Genomic DNA, 23,764 nt, shown 5'->3' with positions numbered 1-23,764 from the left:
TGACTTGTTTTTCTCTTGACACTAAAAGATTTTTTCCAATCGATTGAATGACTACGGCAAAGTAATGAAAGCGACTCAAAACAAGCTTCAAGATTACAAACGAGCATTCAAGATTAGTTTTAAAGATGATCTTGGTAAAGAGTTGCGAATTGTTTATATGGTTTTTGTTTTAAGGGCCATTTTTTAAACAAAATTTTGACTTCGCTCTGGAACGTCAATCTATTGTCTATGTGAACGCCTAAGTACTTGATTTCCTGTTTTTCCTCAACCAGAGCGCCATCAATTTTCAGAACTTCCTTTTGATTTTTTCTTGTGACTTTGATAAAAACTATAAACTCAGTTTTTGAAGCGTTTTAACTCAGTTGATGTTATTTGAATTAACTGGTTAATTTCATAGCTCATGATGAGAGCTCGTTTTTGCTTTGTTCAATTGAATCGCCAGATGTGAAAATAACTGTGTCATCTGCATATTGAATTAGCTCTGCTTTGTTGTCAACTTGTTCATGCATATCATTGATATAGATAATGAACAAAAGACGTAAAAAAACAGTGCCATGAGGAACACTTTTTGCAACACTTAAACTGTCTGAATAAATATCGTTTAATACCACTGACTGTACTCGATCCGACAGAAAACTACCAATTAATTTCAGTGCAGATGTGTCGAAGCCCAGATTATCAAGCTTGATTCCTAGTATTTCATGATTGATTGAGTCAAATGCCTTGGAGAGAACAAGGAACGCTGCTGTTACAAATTTGTTTTTATCTGTTTCTTTTCTGATAAACTATGTTGAGTACATTATTGCATCCTTTTGTAGATCTTTATTTCTTGAAACCATATTGATGTTTACTGGAAAGGCGATTAACATTCAAATAATGTTTGATTTGATTTCTCATAAGGGTTTTAATTACTTCAGACAGACAGGGGGTAATTGATATTGGTCTATAATTATTCGGCTCTTCAATGTCACCTTTTTTGAAAAGCGGTATTATATGGGCTTTTGTAAGGCATTTGGGAAAATAAGGTTCCTTTATGCAGTTGTTCACAATGTAGCTTAGATGATGAGTAAAAATTGGACTCGCATCTTTAAGAGCCCATGCGGGAATAAGAGATTGACAAAGAGGTTTAATTCTACCAAGTGACTTTATAGCATTCTTTTTCGGTGACAAATCTAAACGAAAATTGTTTCCAAGTCAAGCGTTTTTGCTTTGGAGGAGTTTTCTCTGACCCGCAAAATTTAACTAGTAGTGAAAACCTATAGTTCAGAAGATTGGATATTTGGATATTCTCTTAGGGTCTTTGACATAGTCGTTGAACACATTTTTCAAGCATATTATGTTCGGCTGAGTTTTTTTCGAGTTTCTGATCTCGTTAATAAGCAACCATTTCTTCCTGTCGCTTTCAGCGGCCTCAATTAATTTCTGATAAATTTTTTTGTAATCTTCACTAAAAGAAGTATTTGAATACTCTTGACAATAGAAAAATTGTTTTAATTTATCATAGTTCAGGAAATTTTCACGATTAATCATCAGCTGTCTTGTAGTATTAGATATCTTTTTTTCTGATAGAGAAAAATTGTTTTTGTCATTTCTGATAAAACACATTTCTATTGGAACGTGTTTCTCAAGTGCTTGAACAAATGTATTAGTAAAGAGATCAAACATTACATCAATATCCGAAGTTTGATATAATTTATCTCAATTTGATGAATACAAAGATTGTCTGAACTGTTCTGACTTGTAATCTTTTTTATCAAGACCGTTTTTTTTTGTGCTGAGCTGCTTGCTGATCCTTATGTAATTTAGAAAACTTAATGTAGCAAAATGGTAACCAAAAATAGCATTGTCAAAGACTCTAGTACTGTTCACGGTAAAATTGTCTGCAATAAGACTTCTGGTAAAAATATTTCTACTAATACGATTTGGAACTTCTTTGTTCTGAACTTTTAAATTATACGGTAATAAAATGGTCTTCAAACTTTGTTTTTTGACATCTTTAAAATAGTTTGTATTATAGTCCCCCACTAAAACCATTGTCTTGTTTCGTGAAACAACGTTATCAATGTTTATAGCAAGCTCATCAAGAAATTTGCCTGCTTTGTTGTTTGCTTGGGCAACACGTCAAGTTAAGTAGTAGGTTCTGTTTGTGAGGTTGTTTTAGACTAATCTAAAGACTTTCAAACCGTTTTGACAATTTGTTTAGATCGTTTTGTATTTTTGATGATAAATGTTTCGGGGCCAAAATCATTACTTCACCTCCTCTTCTAAGTTTGTTTTCATTCCTTAATTTCCTATCGTATATAAAGCAGCAGAAATTTTCTTTGTCAGGTTTGTACAACTTTTCATGGTCATTTCAGTGAACGAAGTTTCTGTAAAGCAGTAAATACTGTTTCAACCCAAGTCATCAATCAGATTTTTTAGTTGATGTTTCTTCTTGTCTAAAAATTTGGGAATTCAAATGAAAAATTTTGAGCTCATTTTTTGCTTTTTGTGCTCTCAAGACTGTTGAGCGGTAGTTTTCAATAAGGCCTGGGTTGATTTCAACATCGCCTGCTAGAAGCAGCGATATAGCACATATGTTAAGGCAGAAATAGTTTATTGAACATATGCAACTCAATTGTGTTATAAAAAGAATTTGTTGCAAGCTTTGCTCATACATTGTACTATTCCTAACTGCCTTGAAGGTTTTAAACCTACAATTACCAAATGTTCTCCTGCTTTTGACGCGGGAAATATTGAGGTCAAGAGCAGAAGAGCCAGAATGAAACACCTGATTTGCTGGGAAATAAAACAAAAAAATATTAAATTAAACATATTCATCAAGACAATGAAGTTTGAACAACTCAGAACACACTTTCGCTAATAGTAAAGACATATATCACGATTTATTGGAAGGCGTTTACATCATTGTATTGATAATAACCGTAGTGTGATTTGGGGCGGAAATTGTTATTATAGTTTTGATAACTGTAAACGACAATTTCCGCCCCAAGTCACACTACGGTTATTATCCATACAATAATGTAAACGCCTTCCAATAAATCGTGATATAAGTCTTTACTATTAACGAAAGTGTGTTCTGACTTGTTCGAACTTCATTCTCTTGTTGAACATGTTTAATCTAATGCTTTTTTGTTTTATTTCCCAGCAAATGTTTTATTTCCCACCACGAAATATAGAAAACTGTTTTTAGCCATTATGTAAAAATACAATTGTTTTGAATGTGTTTCTCAGTGAAAGAGATCCTTGAAATAATTTTGATTTTTCCAAATTGAAATATATCATGGATCTATCAAATCGTATGTTATGCAAACATTTGACATTGAGTCTATCACTAGTTTTCGGTTCAGTCTAATATCTGTGTCAGAGTTTTTTCAGGTGACTATGTCAATGCTTTTTTTGGCTCACAACACTTACTGTCTACCACATAGTTTAAGTCTAATTTGAATCATTAAATAAAATTATATTTAAAGTAAAAACCAAAAATGAACGTAAATTTCCGTAGTTATTAATATATTTGAATAGTAAAAAACTATTTGTCCCTCACAAATAAATCGCTATTAATAGTGAGGCATTTATTAACAAAAGATCATGTTAAAGAAATTTGAAAATTATTGGCAACGGAATCTTTTTCAAAATTAATCAAAAATAAACCTAATTAACAAAATCTTTTTTGTTATAGTTGTTTCAAGAAATATTTTCAATTCAGCAGCTTTTATACCCGAAATTTGAAGGTCAAATTGTGATGTGATCAATTACGCCTCGAGTGTGAACTTTTCGAACTAGGTGATTTGGTAACTACAAATTAAATTACCAATTGTTAACTTGACTTCAATTATTTTCGGAGTCGCCATTACGATAGTTGCGGAAATACGCTTCAGGAATTTTCCATTGACTTTGATCACCTATCTGGCGGAAACTAAAGGTGCTTGCTATACAACAACAGCAACAATAATAACAATAACAACAAAAAACAATAATAACAACAACAAAAAATCAACCAATACGTTACCATACATAATGCGATCATTAAACTGAGTTTTTGATAATGTATGCTAAATTTGAATTGTTAGGCTTTTTCTTTTTATTCTGCTTTTTTATCGCCATAAAAAAACTTAAAATTGTTTTTCAATTTCGAGTCAATTTTGTGAGAGAAGAGCTGCATTGGCAATTTTTGAGAGAAATTTGTCCCATTTCGCGACAAAAGCACGTCTAGAACACACAAATGCGCTGGGCAATTGAGTGTGGCCCCTCTAAAAAGCAACCCAAGTGGGTCTGGCACCCACCTCTTGCACGACCAGGATCAAACGGTATTGTTCAGAGCTTGTTTGGCTGCCGTTCTTTTCGCTTCTAGTAAAATGCATTTTTACAAATATTGTTTAAACTAAATGGATAATTTCTAGCTTCACGTTTATTGTACATTTTTTGGCATATCTAGAGCATTTGCTATAAAATTAACAATTCTATTAAGTTTCTTAAAGGAATTTAAAGTTTATGCATCGTGTATAATCTTATGTACATCCCAGTTAACCAGGTTGGACAAAAACAGTCAAAGTTACTTGGGAAATGAGTGATTTTAATCTGCTTTTGATCGTTTTTGATTGGTAAATTTAGAAAGCGATCGTTTATATAATGGGTAAAAGACACTCATATTATTTACAAATTATTTAGAATTATTTAAATTCATTTCACAATTCAGAAAAAGGGTTAACATAATCTGGTTTCTCTTTTGTTTTTCACATAAAACTCAGAAATATCAGATCATAAGGAGCACTTAATTTTGGATATGGGTGTTTCTGATTGTTGTGAATCAATTTTCGCCAACTGAAGTTTCCAGCCTCGAAAACGGTGGGTCGGTGGGTGTATCATTAAAAATTGCTTCAAGCCTGGAAGACTAATAATCTGCAGGGACCGTGTGCCTCCTGCGACCGGCTGGATTTGCTCTATCACTGCTATCCTTCAATTATTCGGTTTTGCTAGATTTGATCACTTCTGGCAAAACAATCAGTTGTTGACAGCAACTCTTGCAGATAAGATTATTGTGCGTTTTTATTGTTCAGACCCGTCTTGAGGGGGAGGAACTATATACTCAAATAGGTTTTTTTGTTCGAACAATTTTGACCGGGCGGTATATTCATCGCAGAGAGTTGTGAGTGGTATCATTAAAAAGGCCGTCCAGCGTAGAATTTGGAATTTAAAAGATTTTGTGAGTATTGAGACTGATTTGCGTTATTTCTATTCATATTTTCCGGAGGTTTTGCCTAAAATTTATTTAATTTTGCTGAAATATGTTAAGCTTGTTAACGATAGCGTTGTTGATTTGATTTTCAAAGACAAAAAAGTGTTGTTGCCTATTTTGATTTATCTTTAGGGGCTAGTCCTGCTTCCAAATGCATTGAGATTCCTCTGGAATTAATTTTTGCCGTTTTTTGCTAACTTATTTTGACGGTTTTAAAAAACGCAGCATTTTTTTGATCTTTTTTACTAACAAATTATCTGTACCTATAATCATGGAAACAATGAAAGTTTTTAAGAGACAAACAGAAAAAAGGCCAGTTTTATTGCAATCATGGAGTGTTACAATTCGGTTTTTAATCAGTCAGTCCATTTTCTGTTAATTAAAGAACAGAACAATTCAAACCAAAGCTTACTTGTGATAGATCCATTTGGCTTCCTAAGCTGTTCCAAATTAAAACATCTATTTTTAAACTCAAAAGCCGGTGGTCGTTTTGACTTTTAAAGTTTATTGATTTTTAAACAAACAAGAGCTTTTGAACTTAGCCAGTATTTTTCTCTTAATTTGGTCAAACTTTGGCTGAGTGTCAGCAAAAAAGAATTCTCCTTCTTTCTTCTGATCAAATCTTCAATTTTTTTTGCCGTTTTACGCGTTGAGTTATGGTTTTGTGGCTTTGACACTACCTGATTTCACATTATTTGCGTTATTTCTATTCACAATTTCCGGAGGTTTTGCCTAAAATTTAGTTATTTTTGCTTTAAAAAGTTAAAATTGTTAACAATAGTGTTGTTGATTTGATTTTCAAAGACAAAAAAATCTTGTTGGACTATTTTGATTGATCTTTTTTGGCTGAAAACTTGGCTAAACGTTTCAAAATAAATTAAACTTTTTAAATGAAATTGTACAAAATAAACTTCTCTGATCTATATTCGAAACAATGAATTGTTTTCAAGGGACAAACAGCAAAAAAGGCCAGTTTTGGTCCAATCTTGGAGCGTTACAATCCAAAAACCTTTCGGATTGTAATCAGTCGGTCTTTTTTAAAAGGTTCTGCTATATACGTTTCTTTTTCTGTTAAACAAAATACGGAACAATTCAAATCAAAGCTCAATGGTGATAGATCCATTTGGCTTCCCAAGCAGTTTCAAATTAAAATGTCTAGTTTTAAACTCAAAAGCTTGTGGTCGTTTTGACTTTTATAGTTGTTTGATTTTAAAATAAACAATAGCTTTTGAACTTAGCCACTAATTTTCTCCTAATTAATGTTAGCAACAAACCTCTAAATTTTATGGCAATTTTACGCGTTGAGCTATGATTTTCTGGCTTTGATATTGCCTGATTTTACAAAATTTTTTTGTTTTTAAGCATTTGCCCTTTTTTCACTTTTTTTCGTGTTTTTCCTATTTTATCACATTATTGACAGCTTTTATTAAAAAATACTGGCGTTACAAATAAAGCAAAATAGAACTTATCAAAATCTTTTAAGGTAAAGATTAACGTTTATATGGCTTCGACACAATTTTCTCGAAGAAAAAAATTTTTTGTCTTTAAATGTCGTTTCCACTGTAGTTTTTGGTCGTATAAAATTTTCTGGAGGGTTACAGGTCTTATTGTTTTTTCATCGAGAATTAGGTGAGCAAATAGTTTGATATGAGTAGATAGCTGATGGCTTTCGTGTCTTTGAGAACAATTGTTAAAAAAAACTTTTCAACTTCGCATTTTTGTTCTTTTTTGTGTGTTTGTATCTGTTACCTAGTGTCTTTAAAAACAGGTTGAATTTATTGGCGTCATGAGAAGGTCAAGAGTACAAAGTCTAAAGTTTTCTGAAGTACAAAATCTTTTGAGTACAAAATCTTTTCTTTCTAAAGTACAAAATCTTTTTTGATTTTTGTCTAAATTTGACCTTCTATTTGTAAACTTAGAACCTAATATGAATAATTATAGGTCTGAACAGCTTCTTTTGAACGAACAAACGAACCTATTCTTCTTTTTCATATTGTAGCTAATGCCTTTAATCACTCTGAAAAAAATAGTTGTTTTCGAAAATTGCTAATGTATTTCCTAATTTTACCTCTTTTACGCTTTTTTTCTAGTCTCTTTTCTAAGTTTTTACCTAATCACAAACCACATTAATCACATTCGAGGAAAAGGCAACTTAATTTATTTTGAGGGGCAAAATATGGTTTAACGGCTCCGACAGCGTTTTCTCGCAGGTTTCAAATGAATTTTTGTTTGCTGTTCCTATTTGTTGTTCATTTTGTAACCGCATGCATACAAAAATGAATTCAGAAAGGTCTTAATGTCCTCTTTAGGTCTATATATGGATGTTTTCAGTTGATATCTGCTGATTTTCTTTCCTTTGAAATTAATTGTATTTAAAAAACAAGCGAATTTTTCAACTTTGCCGTTTTTGTTGTTTTTTGTCCAATTGTAACCGAGCCTTCTTATGAATGGTCCCTTATCTTTCTAGTAACGTAGAAGTTGTATCGTACAGATTCAGTTTTATGACACTATCTTGACTTTTTTATTAGTTTTTATTATAATCGACATAAAGATTTGGAAATATTTAATGTTTGTTTTTGTTGTTGATGTTTGATTTTGCTGTTCGTCTTCCCTCGGTTTCCTAATAATTGCAATGCTCATTAAACTAATGCGGCATTTTGTACTCCACTGAAATATTTGCGTTGGAGGCGATATTTTTATTCATACACCAATATTTTGAAAATTACTTGAGCTTTTTGGGGTTTTCTATCTGTTCCTCATTTGGTAGACAATTATGCCAAAAATTTTTATTAGCGGGATGGGAACTTTAAGTGCGAACGCTTATTACTGAGCCTCCTTGTTTCATAAAAAGCGTATTTAATAGATATTTTCCAAGTAATGAAAAACTTCCAGACAAAAAAAATACATTTCCGTAAATTTCAGAGTTTTTGTCAGTGTTGTATGAAAACCTGAGGAAATTATGGAAATTTAAATGTTGATAAACTTATCTGTTGTTAAATGAAGACAGCAAACATTGAAGTCAGCGCACAAATTTTCAACGAGGCAAAGATTTTTTAGCACTTTTCTGTTCGCGAAATGTGGTCAAAAATGATTCGGCTGTTTTTTCACGATAACTATTAAACATAATACAAACTGTTGGGGACACTTTACAGCTTTTTCAGGTAATCTAGAGGCTGTGTTAAACCATTCAAATTATTGTTCGGGTTGAGGTGTTAGCATATATACCATGTGGTCCAGACAAATATTAAAAATTGTGCGACAAATTTGGGCGATATAGTGGGCTTAGAACTCGAATTAGCGAGATTCTGTAACCCCCTCCACTCAAGGCAATAAATATTTCTACCACCTCAACACATCCAAACCCCCCCCCCCCCACCCCACCCCACCTCACCCCACTGGTGAGTCAATCAAGTACCAATGGAGCTGCCATTTTTCACGTGAGTTGATTTGTTTTAGTTTCCACCAGAGCAGCCAGAAGAAACACGGAGAGTTGTTCAGCATGGACTCGTTCACCCCTGCCACCTACATTCACTACATAGCCGAGTGCTGTCGGAAGAAAGACCTAGTTGTCATTTACAAGATTGACGACCCTGACTACATGCTAGACGAAGCTATTCTAAAGGTGACCGACTGTTCTCTATACCCATTGAAACGAAAATTAATACATTTTGCCTGCTAAGACCTGCTAAATCAAACATTCCCTGAGAAAATTTGGGAGGTCTTCCCGGGTCGAGAAATTCTCCGAAAACTTTATTGGAAATGCGCAGAAATGCGCTGAATAAAAAAAGTGTATTAGCACAAAAACCTTACATAATTTCAGCAGCTTTTCAAACTTTTCTCGGGTTCACTGAGTCCCGATGTCTTATCCATCCTTTAATCCACTCTGCCATTGACTCCTCAAACTCTTGGTGTTTATTTGATTAATAGCCGCAAAGCGATAGCGACTACTATTGGGGGCATCGATGTTTTTACAATTCAAAGAATTTGAATTATATTGGGGCGCTGTTTTTTGCGACTCGAAGAAGAGTCCTCTTTTTAATCAATTTTATTGATTTTTTTTGCTGAAAAAAATGAAGAGTGGAGCAAAAAGAGAGTGGATTTTTGTTCTGATCGCTGTTTTCTAGAGAGCGAGAAATTGAGGTGTGAAAAAAATTCTATGAGCGAGCAAAATTTTTTGTTCACGTGCGGCCATTTTTTGGTTAAGACGTTTGCATCTGACTTTGTTTTAATTTTAGGCTGGTTTTGGTAGTAATTTGAAGGTTTCTGGATATTCACATGAATTTTATGCTATTCGGAGGTTTTTTACGTATTTGCTGATTTTTCGGATAATTTTAGCGATTTTTTGACGATTGTTTTGTTTTACTGCCTCAAATGTGTGTTGAAAATATTTCTATTATTTGAGCAATTTTTAGATATCAAGGGGTTACAGTTTTGTGGATATGGAGAAATTTTTTGTTGAGAAATATGACAAAAAATGGCGAAAATTATTTTATTTTGCAGTTTTTCGTTTTTTTTTTGTTTTCTAGACAAGTTTCTAAGCCTTTTATGAGTTGCCTAATGTCTTGCGAGCATCTGGATACACTATTGGCTAAATGGAATTTTTGTTTGGGTTTATGTGCTTTTGTAATATAAATAAATATATTAACTTTTTCTAGTTTTTAAGTTCAAGTTGTTTGAAAGAGCTACTTTTTCATAATTTGGCTGCAAGTATTTTAAAAAACTTCTGATAAAGGGTTTTAGTAGGTACTAGTTGTTTTGATGAAGTAATTTTGGCAGAGATAGTTATTTTGGATATCAATTTACGGCAAAATTTGTTCAGACTTTTTATCATGTTTTAACAGATTTGCTTTCATTGTTTTTAGTTTTTTGTTTTGTATTTTGTTCCAAGATAATCATAAATTGGTGGAGGTACGTTTTTTCTGACGAGTAGTTGAATGGCGTTTAAGTGGATTTCAACTTCGAGTCGTTTCCGGAATTTTTCCGGCTATTTTTTTTTAAGTTCTGTTCACACATTTTCATGATTCTCGAAGTCAGATTGGAGTATGGCCCAAACAAGAAGTGGAGCAAAAAAAGGAGTGGTTTTGCGGCGTGAAATGGGCTCAATCTAATTTAGTGGAGTGAGAAAACGGTGTTTGAACAAAATTTCGCTCTCTCGCTTGTGGGTTTTTTGTTTTCATGTAGCAATTTCACTTCTATTTTTAGTGTTTTTTGACATTTTGGATTGAATTGTTTTTTAAATGGCTTTCCCAGTCCGTTCATAGTTCATTTTAGTCCCCGTTTTTGGTTTTAATCAAAATTCCGTTTCTCGTTAGCGGTTTTTTGTTCACATGCAGCGTTTTGAAATTGATTTTATGTTTTTTTTAAATTTTTTTGATTGTGAAATTTTAGAAGGTGTTTTCCCATTTCACTCTTAATCCGTTCTAGGTCTAGTTTTTTAATTAATCATTGAAAATTTTTTGAATTGTACGTCGGGACTTGGCCTGCTATGTTTTTTTAATTTGTCATCTCCATCGATGATTCTTGCTACTCCTGACATCTTGGAATTGATTATGGAAGGCCACAAGCGACTATTTTCCGGCAATCTGCCGGCTATGTTAATATTGCATTTTTTGAGGAGTTATCCAGATTTAAAGTTTTAGAGAATATTTGATACTTTGCTCTATTTTAATCACTTTTAGCGTAAATTTTAACAAATTTTAGAGATTTTTGCCAATTTACGTCAATAGTAGCGGCAGTTTAGTGGTAGGTAGTAGTAGCCACTAGTCCCGTTAGTGAGACTGTTTAATTGCTCTCAAACAAAATTTGTGGCAATTATTCTAGTCCTGCTGATTTTCTCGCTAAGCTCACCTCACGCCCTTTCAAATAAGTTAAAGCTAACCTGACTAATCCGTGTCTAGCTACTGACGAAGTCAATGGATCGCCGGTTGATTGAGAGCAATCTGCCCCACGTTAATAGCCGCAAAGTGATTGCTGAGGCTATTATTGGCCTTCTCTTGATTTTAACGGTTCGAATAGGATTATTGAGATTCTACAGAGTTTTTTTAGCTGACTCAAGTTTGTTCATGATTTGCATTTAAGACTTTTGTTTTTGAACAGTGACTCCTGTTATAGAACGTCGAATTCTGTTTTCGAACATTGGACTTTAACAGTAGCTTAGGTACTAATACAAAGAGAATACGAACTGCTGGTATGACTCATTTTTGTAATGAGTATGCTTAATTTTTTTTTCATACATAACATCAGCGCTTTTCAGCGCATTTCATACAAAAACTCTTAACTTTTATTGTTAGATTAAATTAAGTGGTAGAAATTTTAGCAATCGGTACAGAAAAGTGCCGAAATGCATTGAATTTAGACTATTCCGAACTTTAAGTGCATTTCTAACAGAGTTTCAGCGCATTTCAGCATGTAATTATGGATTTGTTGGAATTTTAGAATTTTGGACTAATTTTTTGATAACTTCAACGCAGTCAACGCATATCTTGCATAATTTAAGCGCATCTGGTGATTTTAGAATGCGCTGATAGCGCGCTAACATCTCGATCCGGGTCATCAAGTTAAAAAAATTAGGAAGTGTTGGCGTATTTTGAACAGATCTCATTGAAATGTTCCAATTTTTTAACCAACGCAAAGACGTTGAAAGATATTATGCAAATATAAAACTTATTATATATATATATATATATATATATATATATATGTACTTATATATATATATATATATATATATATATATATATATATAAGATGTAGATTTATTTTCATGAAGACCTTATTTTGATCATAGAGTTTTGTTTCCTGGAAAAAACTGCCTATGAATAACACAATTTTATATTTGTATGATTTTTTTAACAGAAGAATATTGCAATTTGCAGAAACAGCAATGTAGAAGTCAAACAGTTTTTATCTTTCAATAAATAGCCGCGTCCTCAATTCCAGGCGGCTATTATAGCGCTCCTAAATTTTTTTTACAAATCAAAGAATTTGAATTGTATTGGGGCACTGTCTTTTTTTAAGATCTGTTCACACCTTTTCATGATTTTTGAAGTCCAATTGGAGTAGTGATTTCGGTCATGCCGAAACAAGAAGCGGAGCGAAAAAGCGAGTGGTTTTTCGCCGTGAATTTTTTGCTCTAAATTTAAAGTAGAGTGAGAAAATGGTGTTTGAACAAAAATTGGCTTTCTCGCTGGTGTTTTTTTGTTCTCATGCGGCAATTTCACTTTGATTTTTACTGTTTTTTTTATTTTTTGGATCCGATTTTTTTCTAAATGGTTTTCCCAATCCATTCACAGTCCGTTCTAGGTCTAGTTTTCTGTTTAATCAATGAAAATTCTTTGAATTGTACGTCTGGACTTTTCCTGCTATGTTTTTTTACTTCGTCTAACAGATTTTTGTTTCGTCTTACCCTGACTTCTTGGAATTGACTTTTTCAATGACTTGCCTCACTCAAAAAAATGACTTCTGAACTCACTTATGGAACTTTAAATTTTATGAACATTTACTTGTTCAAGGTCAAAAGTGTGCATCTAAGTAGTGCCAAACATATATGCCTTAATTCTTGATTATTAGAGTCCTGAGTTTTTGATTTCGAGTATTAATTTTGGGATCTTCTCCGTTTGCACCCCAGTACGTTATGCGCCCCCCAGTTACAGAGCACGCGCCATTACATAGTATGTCATTATGTAAAAATTATTGCACGTGCATCTGAGGGGTGCAAATAATATGCGCCCACTAAGCTGAGGGGGCAGAAATGGAAAAGATCGTAATTTTGAAAAGCCTTTTAGGGCTTTCTCCTTAGAGCTTATGTGTCTCATAAAAATGACAGTCCAAAGCTAACCCAAAACGTCTACTGCTAGTGGTCTATTAAAGGACTGGTGGTCGCTCTGTCTATCTAATCTCTTTAGTTGTTTCAATTCATGGAAGGCCCCAAAGCGTCTATCGCAGCTATTTTCCGGCAATCTCTGTTTATTCATTGTGCAATGTTGCCTAGATTTTTTGAAACTTTCTGAAATGGTTCCTTGTTTAGACAAAAAGAGGTTATTTTTATTTAATGGAGTCCATTTTTTCAATTCAATTCGTTTTCTATTGTTTGAGCATTTGCAGTTTAGACTTGTCTTGGTAACCATAACCAAAAACCATATAACGCAACGTTCCATGCAGACAACGCAGAACTTTTCTATTTAATTGTGCTATGGCTGCAAATAATTTCATATGATTTTCAAATGGTCACCGAGGATTTCAACACCCATAAACCAATGAGTTAGCATCTCGTCGTTTCAGTGCACTGAAAAAAAGTTTTCGTCGCTGTCTCTTATATTTTAATGTCATTTGATTTATTGACTTTTAATGTCTGTTTGAATTATTAACTGATCCATAGACGTTCCAGAGCAGCAATAATATACATATATTTTCTTTGTGACTTTTTTCTTAAATAACCGCGTTCTAACTGGCTCATTTGGCGGCCAAGGACTATAGACATATAATGCACAAGAATCAATGAAAATTAAAGTTTGTTTGTAACCGTTTTTGTACAGGTTTTTGTTGAATTTTTATTTCACTTTGTCTTGTATGGCTTCCTGAATGTGAGAATCTTAAATCTAGTCTGTTTGTTTGTTAATTGTCTCCTTGATCTATTTCAACACTCAGATTGCACTAAATGTTTTCTTTAACAGTTTTTCGTTCAAAGACGTTTTTTCATGGTGAGGTATATAATTGAGAAGGTAACATCAACATCATATATAAGTTAAAATTGGTTTTACTTAGATTAGTACTGCAATCTGTAAAATTTAGAATAAGTTAAAAATGGCTGGTATATTTGATATGAATAAGTGCAAACATCTCAACCATCTTTTCGTTTTGCAATTCATTTTTTAAGTCAATAAAAACATATTTGTCTCTGAAGCATTTTTGTTTGTTTTGAGATCCATAAAAATCTAAGAGTGTAATGAAAATTTTACTGGATTGAGAAAAATTTCTAATCAAATTTGGAATCTCAAGAGAGAGAGAGAGAGAGAGAGAGAGAGAGAGAGAGAGAGAGAGAGAAAGAGAGAGAGAGAGAGAGAGAGAGGTGAAAGAGCGGATAGTTGATTCAAAAGATGGGTGATGAGAAAAATTTTCTAATTTTGTCAATTAAGGCTGGTTTGTTATAGTTGACTAACAAATTTGAAGATTAGTTTTTTTTTATTATGTCGTCCATATTTGAGACGTTCAAAAATTTTCTTCAATTGTAATTTTTTCAAAACTATTATTTAAATGTATTTGCAGTTATGCAGATGTTATGCAGTTATTGCAGTGAATGCAGATATGCTAGTCCTGCAAGGCGAAATTAACCATTGCGAAATAATTAAAAAATATATTGATGTCGTATAAAGGAAATTTGTTTTGAAAAAGTGTAAGCATGATTAAAAATGAAAGTAGATTCTTGCTCAGTTTTCTCGCAAGGTGAGACTAGATTGAATTTATTGTTGGATTATTTGTGTTTATCTTAGTCACTTAACTTTGGAAGGAGAACGCATTCTCGGATATATTATTTCAATGTTTCTGCGATCAAATCTATGGAAAATAGTTTTTGCTCCTGAAAAAATTCACAACTCACTTGCAAAAGTGCTTGAAAAACAAGCAGACAGAAAGTTGAAACTTATTTCGGGTTTTTTTCTACGCTAACATACTAACCATAAAAAGTTGCTGAAGCTCTGAATCAGTACTGAAATTTTAAAATTCATTGTTTTGTTATATACAGCTTATTTCAGTCGTTTTCGTCCCTTTTTTTCTAAAAAAATAAGCGTCGATGTAGCTGATGTGAAACTTCGGAAGTGATTTATTCGCAGGCTTTGTTTTGCGTGGCTCGCAAAGGGACAGACAACCTTCAATTGGCCATGGAATGGGGCAGGTGTGACGAAAATGTCCGGCTGATGTTGGCTAATGAGCCAGACATCAACTACAGACATAACATCAATGCTCTCATGCACAAGGCCTTCAGTGAACAGAAACTGGAGTTTGTCAAGGCATTCATGGAGTACGGTCTCGACATGAAAAGTTAGTTTGCTGGTTCAATTTCTATTTTCGAAAATTCAAATTTGTAAGTTCCGAAAAATTTAAACATATTGTTTGATATATACTTGCTATGGGATAAAACTAATTATTATAGCTGCGCAGTTGTAAGCTGAGCGTAGCCATATTGCGGTGATATTGGTTTTCGTTTTTGTTTCGTCGTGTGACGCTCTTTTTCGTTTTACATTTTTTCACGCCGGAAACTTCAAAAGAGCAATTTTGCTAATCTTTTCATGCCATTATTTCACTGCTCTCTAGCTGCTTTTATGTGCGTGACGTCATTGTTTAATCTAATGGGCGGCGAGATGTCCGCGCAACTGTGTAATAAATTTTTTGACCATGGCTGAATAACCTAACTCTCTAAAAGACTTCTAAATTTATTAAGGTCATTCGGGATCACTCTAACCTCTTTCAAGATCAATATAGAATCCCATGTAATGCCAATAATAAAAATAGAGCAACCAATTTAAAATAATGGACCTGAATTTTCAGAACTTTTTAGTTTGACAAGATTTAAGTCAATTCAATTCTGTATCTGTTGCTATCTACAGTCTGTTTCGTAGCTGTTGCAACAACTTGACGGCTATACTTGGGCTAAGAAATAAATAAAATTTCAAATATAATAAAATTCAATTGAAAAATAGACAATTGTAGGAATGGAAAGTTAAACTTAAGCTTTTTTCGGAAAAGAACCAAATTAATACTGACCTTGAATTATTCCCAACACAAAAGCGAATTCTAAATTTGAAACTGTACAAAGATAATAATGGTAAAGAAATTTAAACTGATGAGAATGGTTGAATAAGTAAATATTGATTCTGATAAAGATTATATCATGGATTGAACACCAAAATTCTCACCCACGTAATATTGGATTAGAAACCCAAATTAGGGGCCTAAGTTATCAAAGTCATGAATGACCTTCTGAAAACTTTTCCCAAAAAGGTATTTTTCTCACAAAGATTCGGAACATTTGGTAAAAATAGGACTAAACTATCACAACCAAACATAGATTAGCAATATATATACGGCTCAATTTTAGCCAATTTTTGTAACCAAAATCAGTCTGAAAATAGTTATATTGTCGTGATAATCGAAATTTCGGAGTGAGTTAACAGATCTCTGTCGTGGTACTGAACTTGTAATAATTGTTGAATCTAGTATACCCTGGTAATTATACTTTTCGTTAATTTAACTTAGCAAATTTTCAACTACTTTCTCTTTTTGGACCTTTTCTTATAAATTAGTAGAGTTTAAACTGGTATCTAGTAGATATTTGTTAAACACTTTGTTACGTGGCACTCATAGGCATTTGTAACTAGTTGTTTTGAAGGAACCATAGTCTTGTAATAATTAGGACTGGGTAAAACTTAATCGTTTCTTTCGGTTTTCTGTTAATCAAAAGCGTACTTGTACAACTTTAGTAACTTCACAATACATCTCTAAGGATCTGAAATCATACTCAATCTAGCTTCAATTTATTAGATTTAAATTAGTTTGGTGACTAGTAAAGTAGTGATCAACCAATCAATAATTAGGTTAAGTTAGGTTAACGGACTGGAGGACAGCACCGAGTCCAGGACAACATCAAGACGATTGATTTCTCAGAGTATTAATCGGCCAAGCTCCTTCCAGGAGACCGCATAGTGAAGCCACTCTGAGGGTAGGCCTGCCTGCTCGTAGAAGACTTGGCAAGTTAAGTTAACCCATGTAGTATGGAATGGTGAACCAAGTAGACAATTAAAAAGGTCTGCAGTAACCTGAAGTACCTGATGGGCAATGTCTTAACGTTCTATCAAGTTGGTTAATACTCGTCTGGTTGGGTTGTGGAGTGAACACCGACGAGCTCTTCACGTCATCTACTATTTATTTTAAGTATATTGGTTGATCGATTAATTAGAAACTGAATTGAGGACCTGGTATAATTCTCAATCTTAGAGTCACCAATTTATTTCATTTTGTAAAGCATTTCTTAGAAGCTAAAATATCATATAACATAGAAAGGTATTACCAACATATTTTAATAACATTATTATTAGCAATTGACTACAGTTCTATAGCGCCTGAAAATACTTTCTTTAAGACTTGAACGGAGGGCCTGGTATAACCCTTCAGTCTAGTTAAGAGTAGTAGGTTTTGTGAAGTTACTATCCAGTCCAGTAGTTTTCTCTAAGATAGATTCTAGGAACAATTGTGGAATTGTGAATAGGGTAAAACCTCCACCCTAAATATTCAGATTCTATAGCAATTAAGCAATTTAATTGCCCTTGGACGATGTTTGAAGCATTTATTGTAAACGTTTCTAATGCAAAATTGTTGCATGACCATTTTCATCTAAATTATTCTTTCGATTTTACTTCTGGAGTGCCTCCCGAAGTTGCCTCCCTGGTAAGATTGCTACAGCTCTGAACTCTCTGAATTAAATCGCCCCGTCTGTAATTTGCGAGCAATATATTCGACGTCACTCGGTATATGTTTTTTATTTGACTACAATAGGTAAAATTTAATGAATAAGCTGATTTAGCAAAAAATCTGTTTCTCTTTTACGCAAAAACCTCTGTTTGTTTTTCGGACACTGGCCGAACAGATTAATGCAAAACTTTTGCACTAATGATTTTGCACTAATAACTAATGCATCATGACAGCGTGGAAATTATATATGACTACATTAAAACTTTATTATGGAACCTGAACCCCAAAAAAATAGCGTTTTGACATCCAAATATGTAAATTCAAAAAATTGTAACCAAAATTTTGAATAGTTTTGCTAGGTCATTTAAATATATTAAAACAAATAGTGTCATTTGGAAGTTTCAATTGTATATTCCAGCCACATACTCCAGCTAGCTTGTGTATTGTTGGGTTGTTGCTTTAAGACGTGGATTATCTATATGAGTTTCCTGGGTTGATGTTTCTTTTTTAATTCACACTAGATTCATATGCGTTGCTAATCATACGCTATTTCTTTGTTATTTTCTTCTGCTAATATGAAGTCATTTATACTCTTTTTTATTATAATGAATTCAAATATGATCCTTCTGGGATAATAAATATCATAAAAAGATATCATTTATAAAACTATCATTAAAACATTTAGTATTAATTGTTCATCAAAGGTTATCTATCTTGTTAATGACCCTGATTTTGTTTCCAAAAGTTTAAATAAATCTTTTGCACCATTAAAAAACCGAATACAACCAGTAACAGAACACCCAAAACACGTCAGTATTTTAAAGACAATGATGACCAAATGTTTGACTTTTTTATTTGTGAAAATGTTTCGCTAATTAGAATTTTGTTGTGAAGTTGAAAGAAAAGAACCAAAAAAGGACTTGTTAATTAAGGCTATAGTCAATAAAATCCATATGAAAATTTAATTAAGTTTTGCTGTAATTTTCCCAAAATTTTTTAGTGTCAAAAAGGAGAAAAAAGAATCCATATAATTATAGATATGGATAATTTTCACCTAACTAAATAACCTATGCTGCACTTTATTTGTGTGTTTATTCGGTATATTCAAGCAAATGTGAGAAAAAGATATCAGTGAAAGTCAACAAACTACATGCAGCCTAATAATTTGATCCGAACGTTATTGAACGTTTCTCTATCAGTGTTTCTTTATAATTGAACTATTATTTCGTACATTTAACTACATAAAACTCTGAAAATTGTTAACAAACACGAAGAAAGAGTTTAGGATATCAAAATAAGAGATCTTTTGAAATGAATTTCTGTGTATTTGAACGGTGTATAAATATATGGTCCTTAAAAGACTAACAAGATATCATGTGAGAAAAAAAGCAGAGCTTTAAGCTTGTCCCATTTTTTGTTTAGACATTTTTTGATACCCGAAAATGGCGTAACAGTGCAAAACTTTTTTTTTAAATTACACGACAAAACAAAATTTGAATTTTTTTAATCTTGAAGAGGTATTGGCGAAAATTTTCACCCACTATTTACGGCAGTTGAGCCAAAATTGAGATGAAATCTAGATACAATTTGATCAATTTTATATCAATTCAGAAAACCTGAATCAATTCAGATTTTCTTTGTCGAGGGAATCGCGGAAAGATAGACATCTCATTGTTTTGTTATTGTTACCTTTCGAACCAAAAATAAGAGAAAGGCGTTTTTAAGAAACCAATTTGAGAAAATCTTTCAGCCATTTTTAGTCAACATTTAGCCAGTTTTTCACCCGTATTAAACTTATTTTTCATCCGATGTTCAGTTCATTTCAAATGCTCGTTGTTATTTGGAGAAGGAGGTAGAAAATCTTTTGGAATTGGTCTGTTATTCTTATATGTTTGAAAATGGTTTCGAAAAATTAATAAACTGGAACTTTCGTTCCACAACCCGAACCAGTTGAACAGAGACCAGCAATGGCTAATTTTGCTTTGGGTACTTTTTCGAATACACTATGGTAGTTTCAAAACCGTTTTTCGATTTTCTTTTAAAATTTTGATCACGTTTTTTGACTCTATTCGAGTTCTTTCTATTTTTGTCAACCATTAAAGCGACAGGCATGATCCGTTGTAGAGAATAGCTTAACGGTTTCAATCAGCTATTTTTGAGTTCCTATCTCATTTTTTTTTAAATTGTTTTTGGTTGTAGCCCTTTTTAACGCACTTTTGAGGTCAATTGATATTCAAATTTATGTTTTAGTTTTAAAAACACTGAGCAAAAGAGGTAGCAGAAAAACTATTACTTTTAAGACCTGAGCTGGTATTATTTTAGTAACAGAGAAAAACCTTTTTCTAAAGTTTTCTTTGGCGTGCGGTGCTCCTACTTGCTTTTTTACTGTTATCTCCTTTTCAAAATAAGATTTCTGCTCGTTTGTTGTTAAAAAAAGCAAAACAATTGGAATAGTGCTTAGCATATTCCGGGATTTTAATTAGATAGAAATAGGCAAAGCTTGAGTGGAATGGTGAAGACATTGCATTCCAAAATCTTATGAATTCTATTGAAAAGAGAAAAATACGAGGAAAATGTGCGAAAAATGTCTACTAAGAGATTGTACGAGCAGAGAAAACAAAAAAGTGATCGGAATTTTTAAAGCTGTTTCACATACGAAAAATCGGGTCTTTCCCATTATAGCCCCTTCACCCCCCAGCTTAGTGGTCAGATAACCTATAGCCCCCCCCCCCCCCAATCATGGTGAATATACCATAATGGGGGGGCTATATTTTCATGGGGGGGGGCTATAATGGGAAAGACCCGAAAAATCCACTTGCTCGCGCAGGTTTTTCAAGGAGATAACACCTCGGTGACAGCGCAAAGTACTCAGAGTTTTGTTTGAACACAAAGTTTCAGTTGCTAATGAAAAAGGAAATTAAACTAATTTTAATTTTAAAAATTCTGCCGTAAAGCATTGGGGGGATAGATCAGAATTCCGTTCAATCACTCATCATTTGGCTTATTCCACTGATTTGCAACGTTTTTACCCGCTCTTTTCGCTCATTTCCCGCATCAATTTCCGCTTATTCCCTCAGGTTTCAGTTTCGTTACGTCAATCTTAGCAGACAATCATTTTAGTCCTTGCCCAGGAAAAGACTTCGCGTGTGATCGTAACACTATGTTACGCTACAAAAATGGTAGATTGAAAAATGTGACAGCTTTGCTGTTGCTACAGATGATTTCTCTTGGATTTCATAATGATATGGCATTCGAGAAAATGTTCTCTTCGGTCATACAAGGCTTCTTTTTAGGCTTCCTCAAACCTGCAATTCTGGCCCGACTCTACCAAGACACCTGCTTTGCTTACCCCCCTTTTCTCAAACTCCTCAGAACAGCTTGCGGGTGGCGAAGCGAGTACAACATAAACGACGTCTACACTCTAATCAAAAAACGAACCTCAGCCGCTCTAACCCACAAAATAAAATTCATGCAGGGTCGAAGAATGGCTGCGACCCAATATCATAACGGGTCGCTTTCGGGTCGATTAACAAATTCTTTTCATCCTAGACGAAATCACTTACCAAAAGTGCTCTTTGAGGACCCGTTTTTGGAATTGGCGTTATGGTCGACGTTTAGCAATCGACTAGACTCGGCCAAATTTTACTGGGAAAGATGTAATTCGCAATTAATGCTGGCTCTCATCATTTCTGAACTCTGGCGATTGTTGTCAACGGCTCTACCCGCTAATGATAACGATGCCCGGAAGAAAATGATTGAAAATGAGCAGCTTTTTAACGATATGGCGAATGACATTTTGACCGTTTGTTCTTCGAATAACAAAGATTTGTGTCAGCAGCTGTTGTTGTATAAGGACAGCTGTTTTGGGTACAAAAATTGCATCGACATAGCAGGTTAATTATGCTGAAAGATCTTTTTTTAGAAAGTTTAATTTGACATACCAAATTTGCGTTTTTCTAATGAGATATTTTCGTCGTTGAAAAAATTTACACGATAACTTTTTTCAAGATTTCAGCATTCATGAAAACCTTTAAGGCCTTTTTAAGGCTAACACATAATGAATCAAAAATTTAGTTTCCCAGGTTTAGTTCCCAGACCAAAACGACCTCTGACCCTGTCCAAATCGAGGGAGCGCTTTGTTATTGACAGACCAATATTGCACGGTCCAACAGGAAATTTAAGTACCCGTAATACTGTACAGTGGTCTAGGTTGAGTCTGGTGAGGCTATTTCGGTATTGGGAAAAATCTGATCAAAGCGCATATATAAGTCTTTTCAACAAAAAAACTGTCTGTCTCATAACTGTCAAGCAAACCTGAACCGCATTTTAAATTTTAATTGATCAATTCATGATGTCAAATGATGAAAGAAATCAGAAGGTATTTGATTAAAAGTGTTCTATAAACACAACAATGATTTGATGTGCGGATGTGACCGTTCGAATGGGGTGAAGTTTTTAAAAATTTCAATTTTTGTGGTACCTGAAAATGCAGCTTCATTCTGATGAAGTTGTTTCATAACTCAGTTTTTTTGTGAAAAAAAAATTTAACTCTGCGTTTTTTATTGTTTAGGTTATTGTGATGCCAAGAACTTCATAGCAAACAACGCCGTCCAAGCAGCCATTAATTCTCAGTGGAAAAACACATTAAGATGTTCAAACTTAGACATCATTTGTGGACTCTTATGTCCTTTTTACGTGTCCAAAATAGAGTACGACAAACAACATTCGTCTCACAAACAAGATTACGACTTCAAAAACGAAGAGAGCTTCGATTTCTCGTCAGCCAATAAAATCACGAGGAACGCTCACAATGACGTAACATTAACTCCTCTATTAAATAACTCATCCAGTAACATTATAGATATCGAAGTTCAGTCGGAAAGTTCCAAAGTTGAGGAAATGAAGACCAAAATCCGACTTGAAAAACCTACCAAATATGGAAGGTTTCTCTCGGCTCCAATAACGAAGTTCACAATTCACGTGACAGCATACCTCGTATTTCTAGCCTTGTTCACTTATTACTACCTCTACAAAATCACACGGGACCATTACAACGCGTTTCAAATAGCTCAGCTCAGTTTTTTGGGTGAGAATGTAGTTTTTTATTCTCTCTTTTTGTCACAATTCATTTTTGCGACGGCTAGTAAATTGTCGAGAAATCACAAAGAACAGTCGAGAAGTATTATTTAGAAAATTAGTCGTGACAAATACATGAAAATGTAATTAATTTCAGTTGGAATTTTGTCATTTCAGTCACCACCTGCACAGCTGCAGGAGTTGAAACTTATCAATTTCCTCCCGTTTAGAAAAATTCTCCAATATCGGGAAGATATCAAAAATTTGAGCGCGCAAACCAGACAAAGCAAAGAACATATTTTTAATTCCTCTCAAGCAAAGTTTGAAGCAATCATTGCAACCATGTGGGTATTTTTGCAATTTTTTTCTCTTGGCGGTTTTACGCCATCTAACTTGTTCTGTCATTAATAATTTGATATTCTATCATTAAGAAGAAGCATCTGAACTTCATTTGCTGCAATATAATAGTAAAAGATTAAAAAAGTACGCCAAAAATGGTGCACTTTTCTATTTTTTTCACTTTTAATCTTAATCGACGCTTATAACATTTAATAGTGTCATTTGGAGCCCTTAGTGACTTACGTCCTTCCTCCCGGTTTTCAGCAAACAAGCAACTTCCTCCCGGTTTTCAGGAATCTACTCTATTATTTTCGAGCCTAATGAAATTGTTTGAGCGAAATTCAGCCAATGTCAGCCATTTTAACAATTTTTTGAAATCCAAAAAAGTTTCCATTTGTTTCAGGAGTTCAGTTTTCAATGTTCACAATTTTTTTAAAAATTAGATGCTCAAACTCATAAAATGCATAATTAATTTACCCCAGATAGTTTTTTGGTTGAACCTTAAGCGAAGCCAATAACAGTGGTGGGAATAGTGTAAATTAAGACTAGTGGAATCAGAACTGATATTTAATGCCAAAAATATTAATTCAAAAATTATTTGCCTCAAAACCCCACTAAAAAAACACAAATTATTTTTTTTTTAAAATT

The 23,764-nt window shown here is 33.5% G+C and overlaps 1 protein-coding gene across 7 annotated transcripts in view; it reads left to right on the top strand.

Annotated features, from left to right (window-relative positions):
* The window catches only part of LOC142354004 (transient receptor potential cation channel subfamily M member 3-like), a 127,202-nt gene that overhangs the window by 92,789 nt on the left and 10,649 nt on the right, over nucleotides 1–23,764 (top strand). For all 7 annotated transcript variants that reach the window (XM_075406255.1, XM_075406254.1, XM_075406253.1 and 4 more), the window contains 4 exons: nucleotides 8,696–8,861; nucleotides 15,067–15,274; nucleotides 20,995–21,594; nucleotides 22,272–22,787. In XM_075406255.1, the coding sequence (XP_075262370.1) occupies nucleotides 8,696–8,861; nucleotides 15,067–15,274; nucleotides 20,995–21,594; nucleotides 22,272–22,787 (1,490 nt within the window). The remainder of the gene's footprint in view (nucleotides 1–8,695; nucleotides 8,862–15,066; nucleotides 15,275–20,994; nucleotides 21,595–22,271; nucleotides 22,788–23,764) is intronic.

The sequence above is a fragment of the Convolutriloba macropyga genome, chromosome 15 (genome assembly GCF_964194025.1).
Source record: "Convolutriloba macropyga chromosome 15, txConMacr16.3, whole genome shotgun sequence".
NCBI classification, from domain to species: Eukaryota; Metazoa; Xenacoelomorpha; order Acoela; family Convolutidae; genus Convolutriloba; species Convolutriloba macropyga.
The sequence above is the reverse complement of the archived record's forward strand: the minus strand, read 5'-3'. Positions and strand labels throughout refer to the sequence as shown.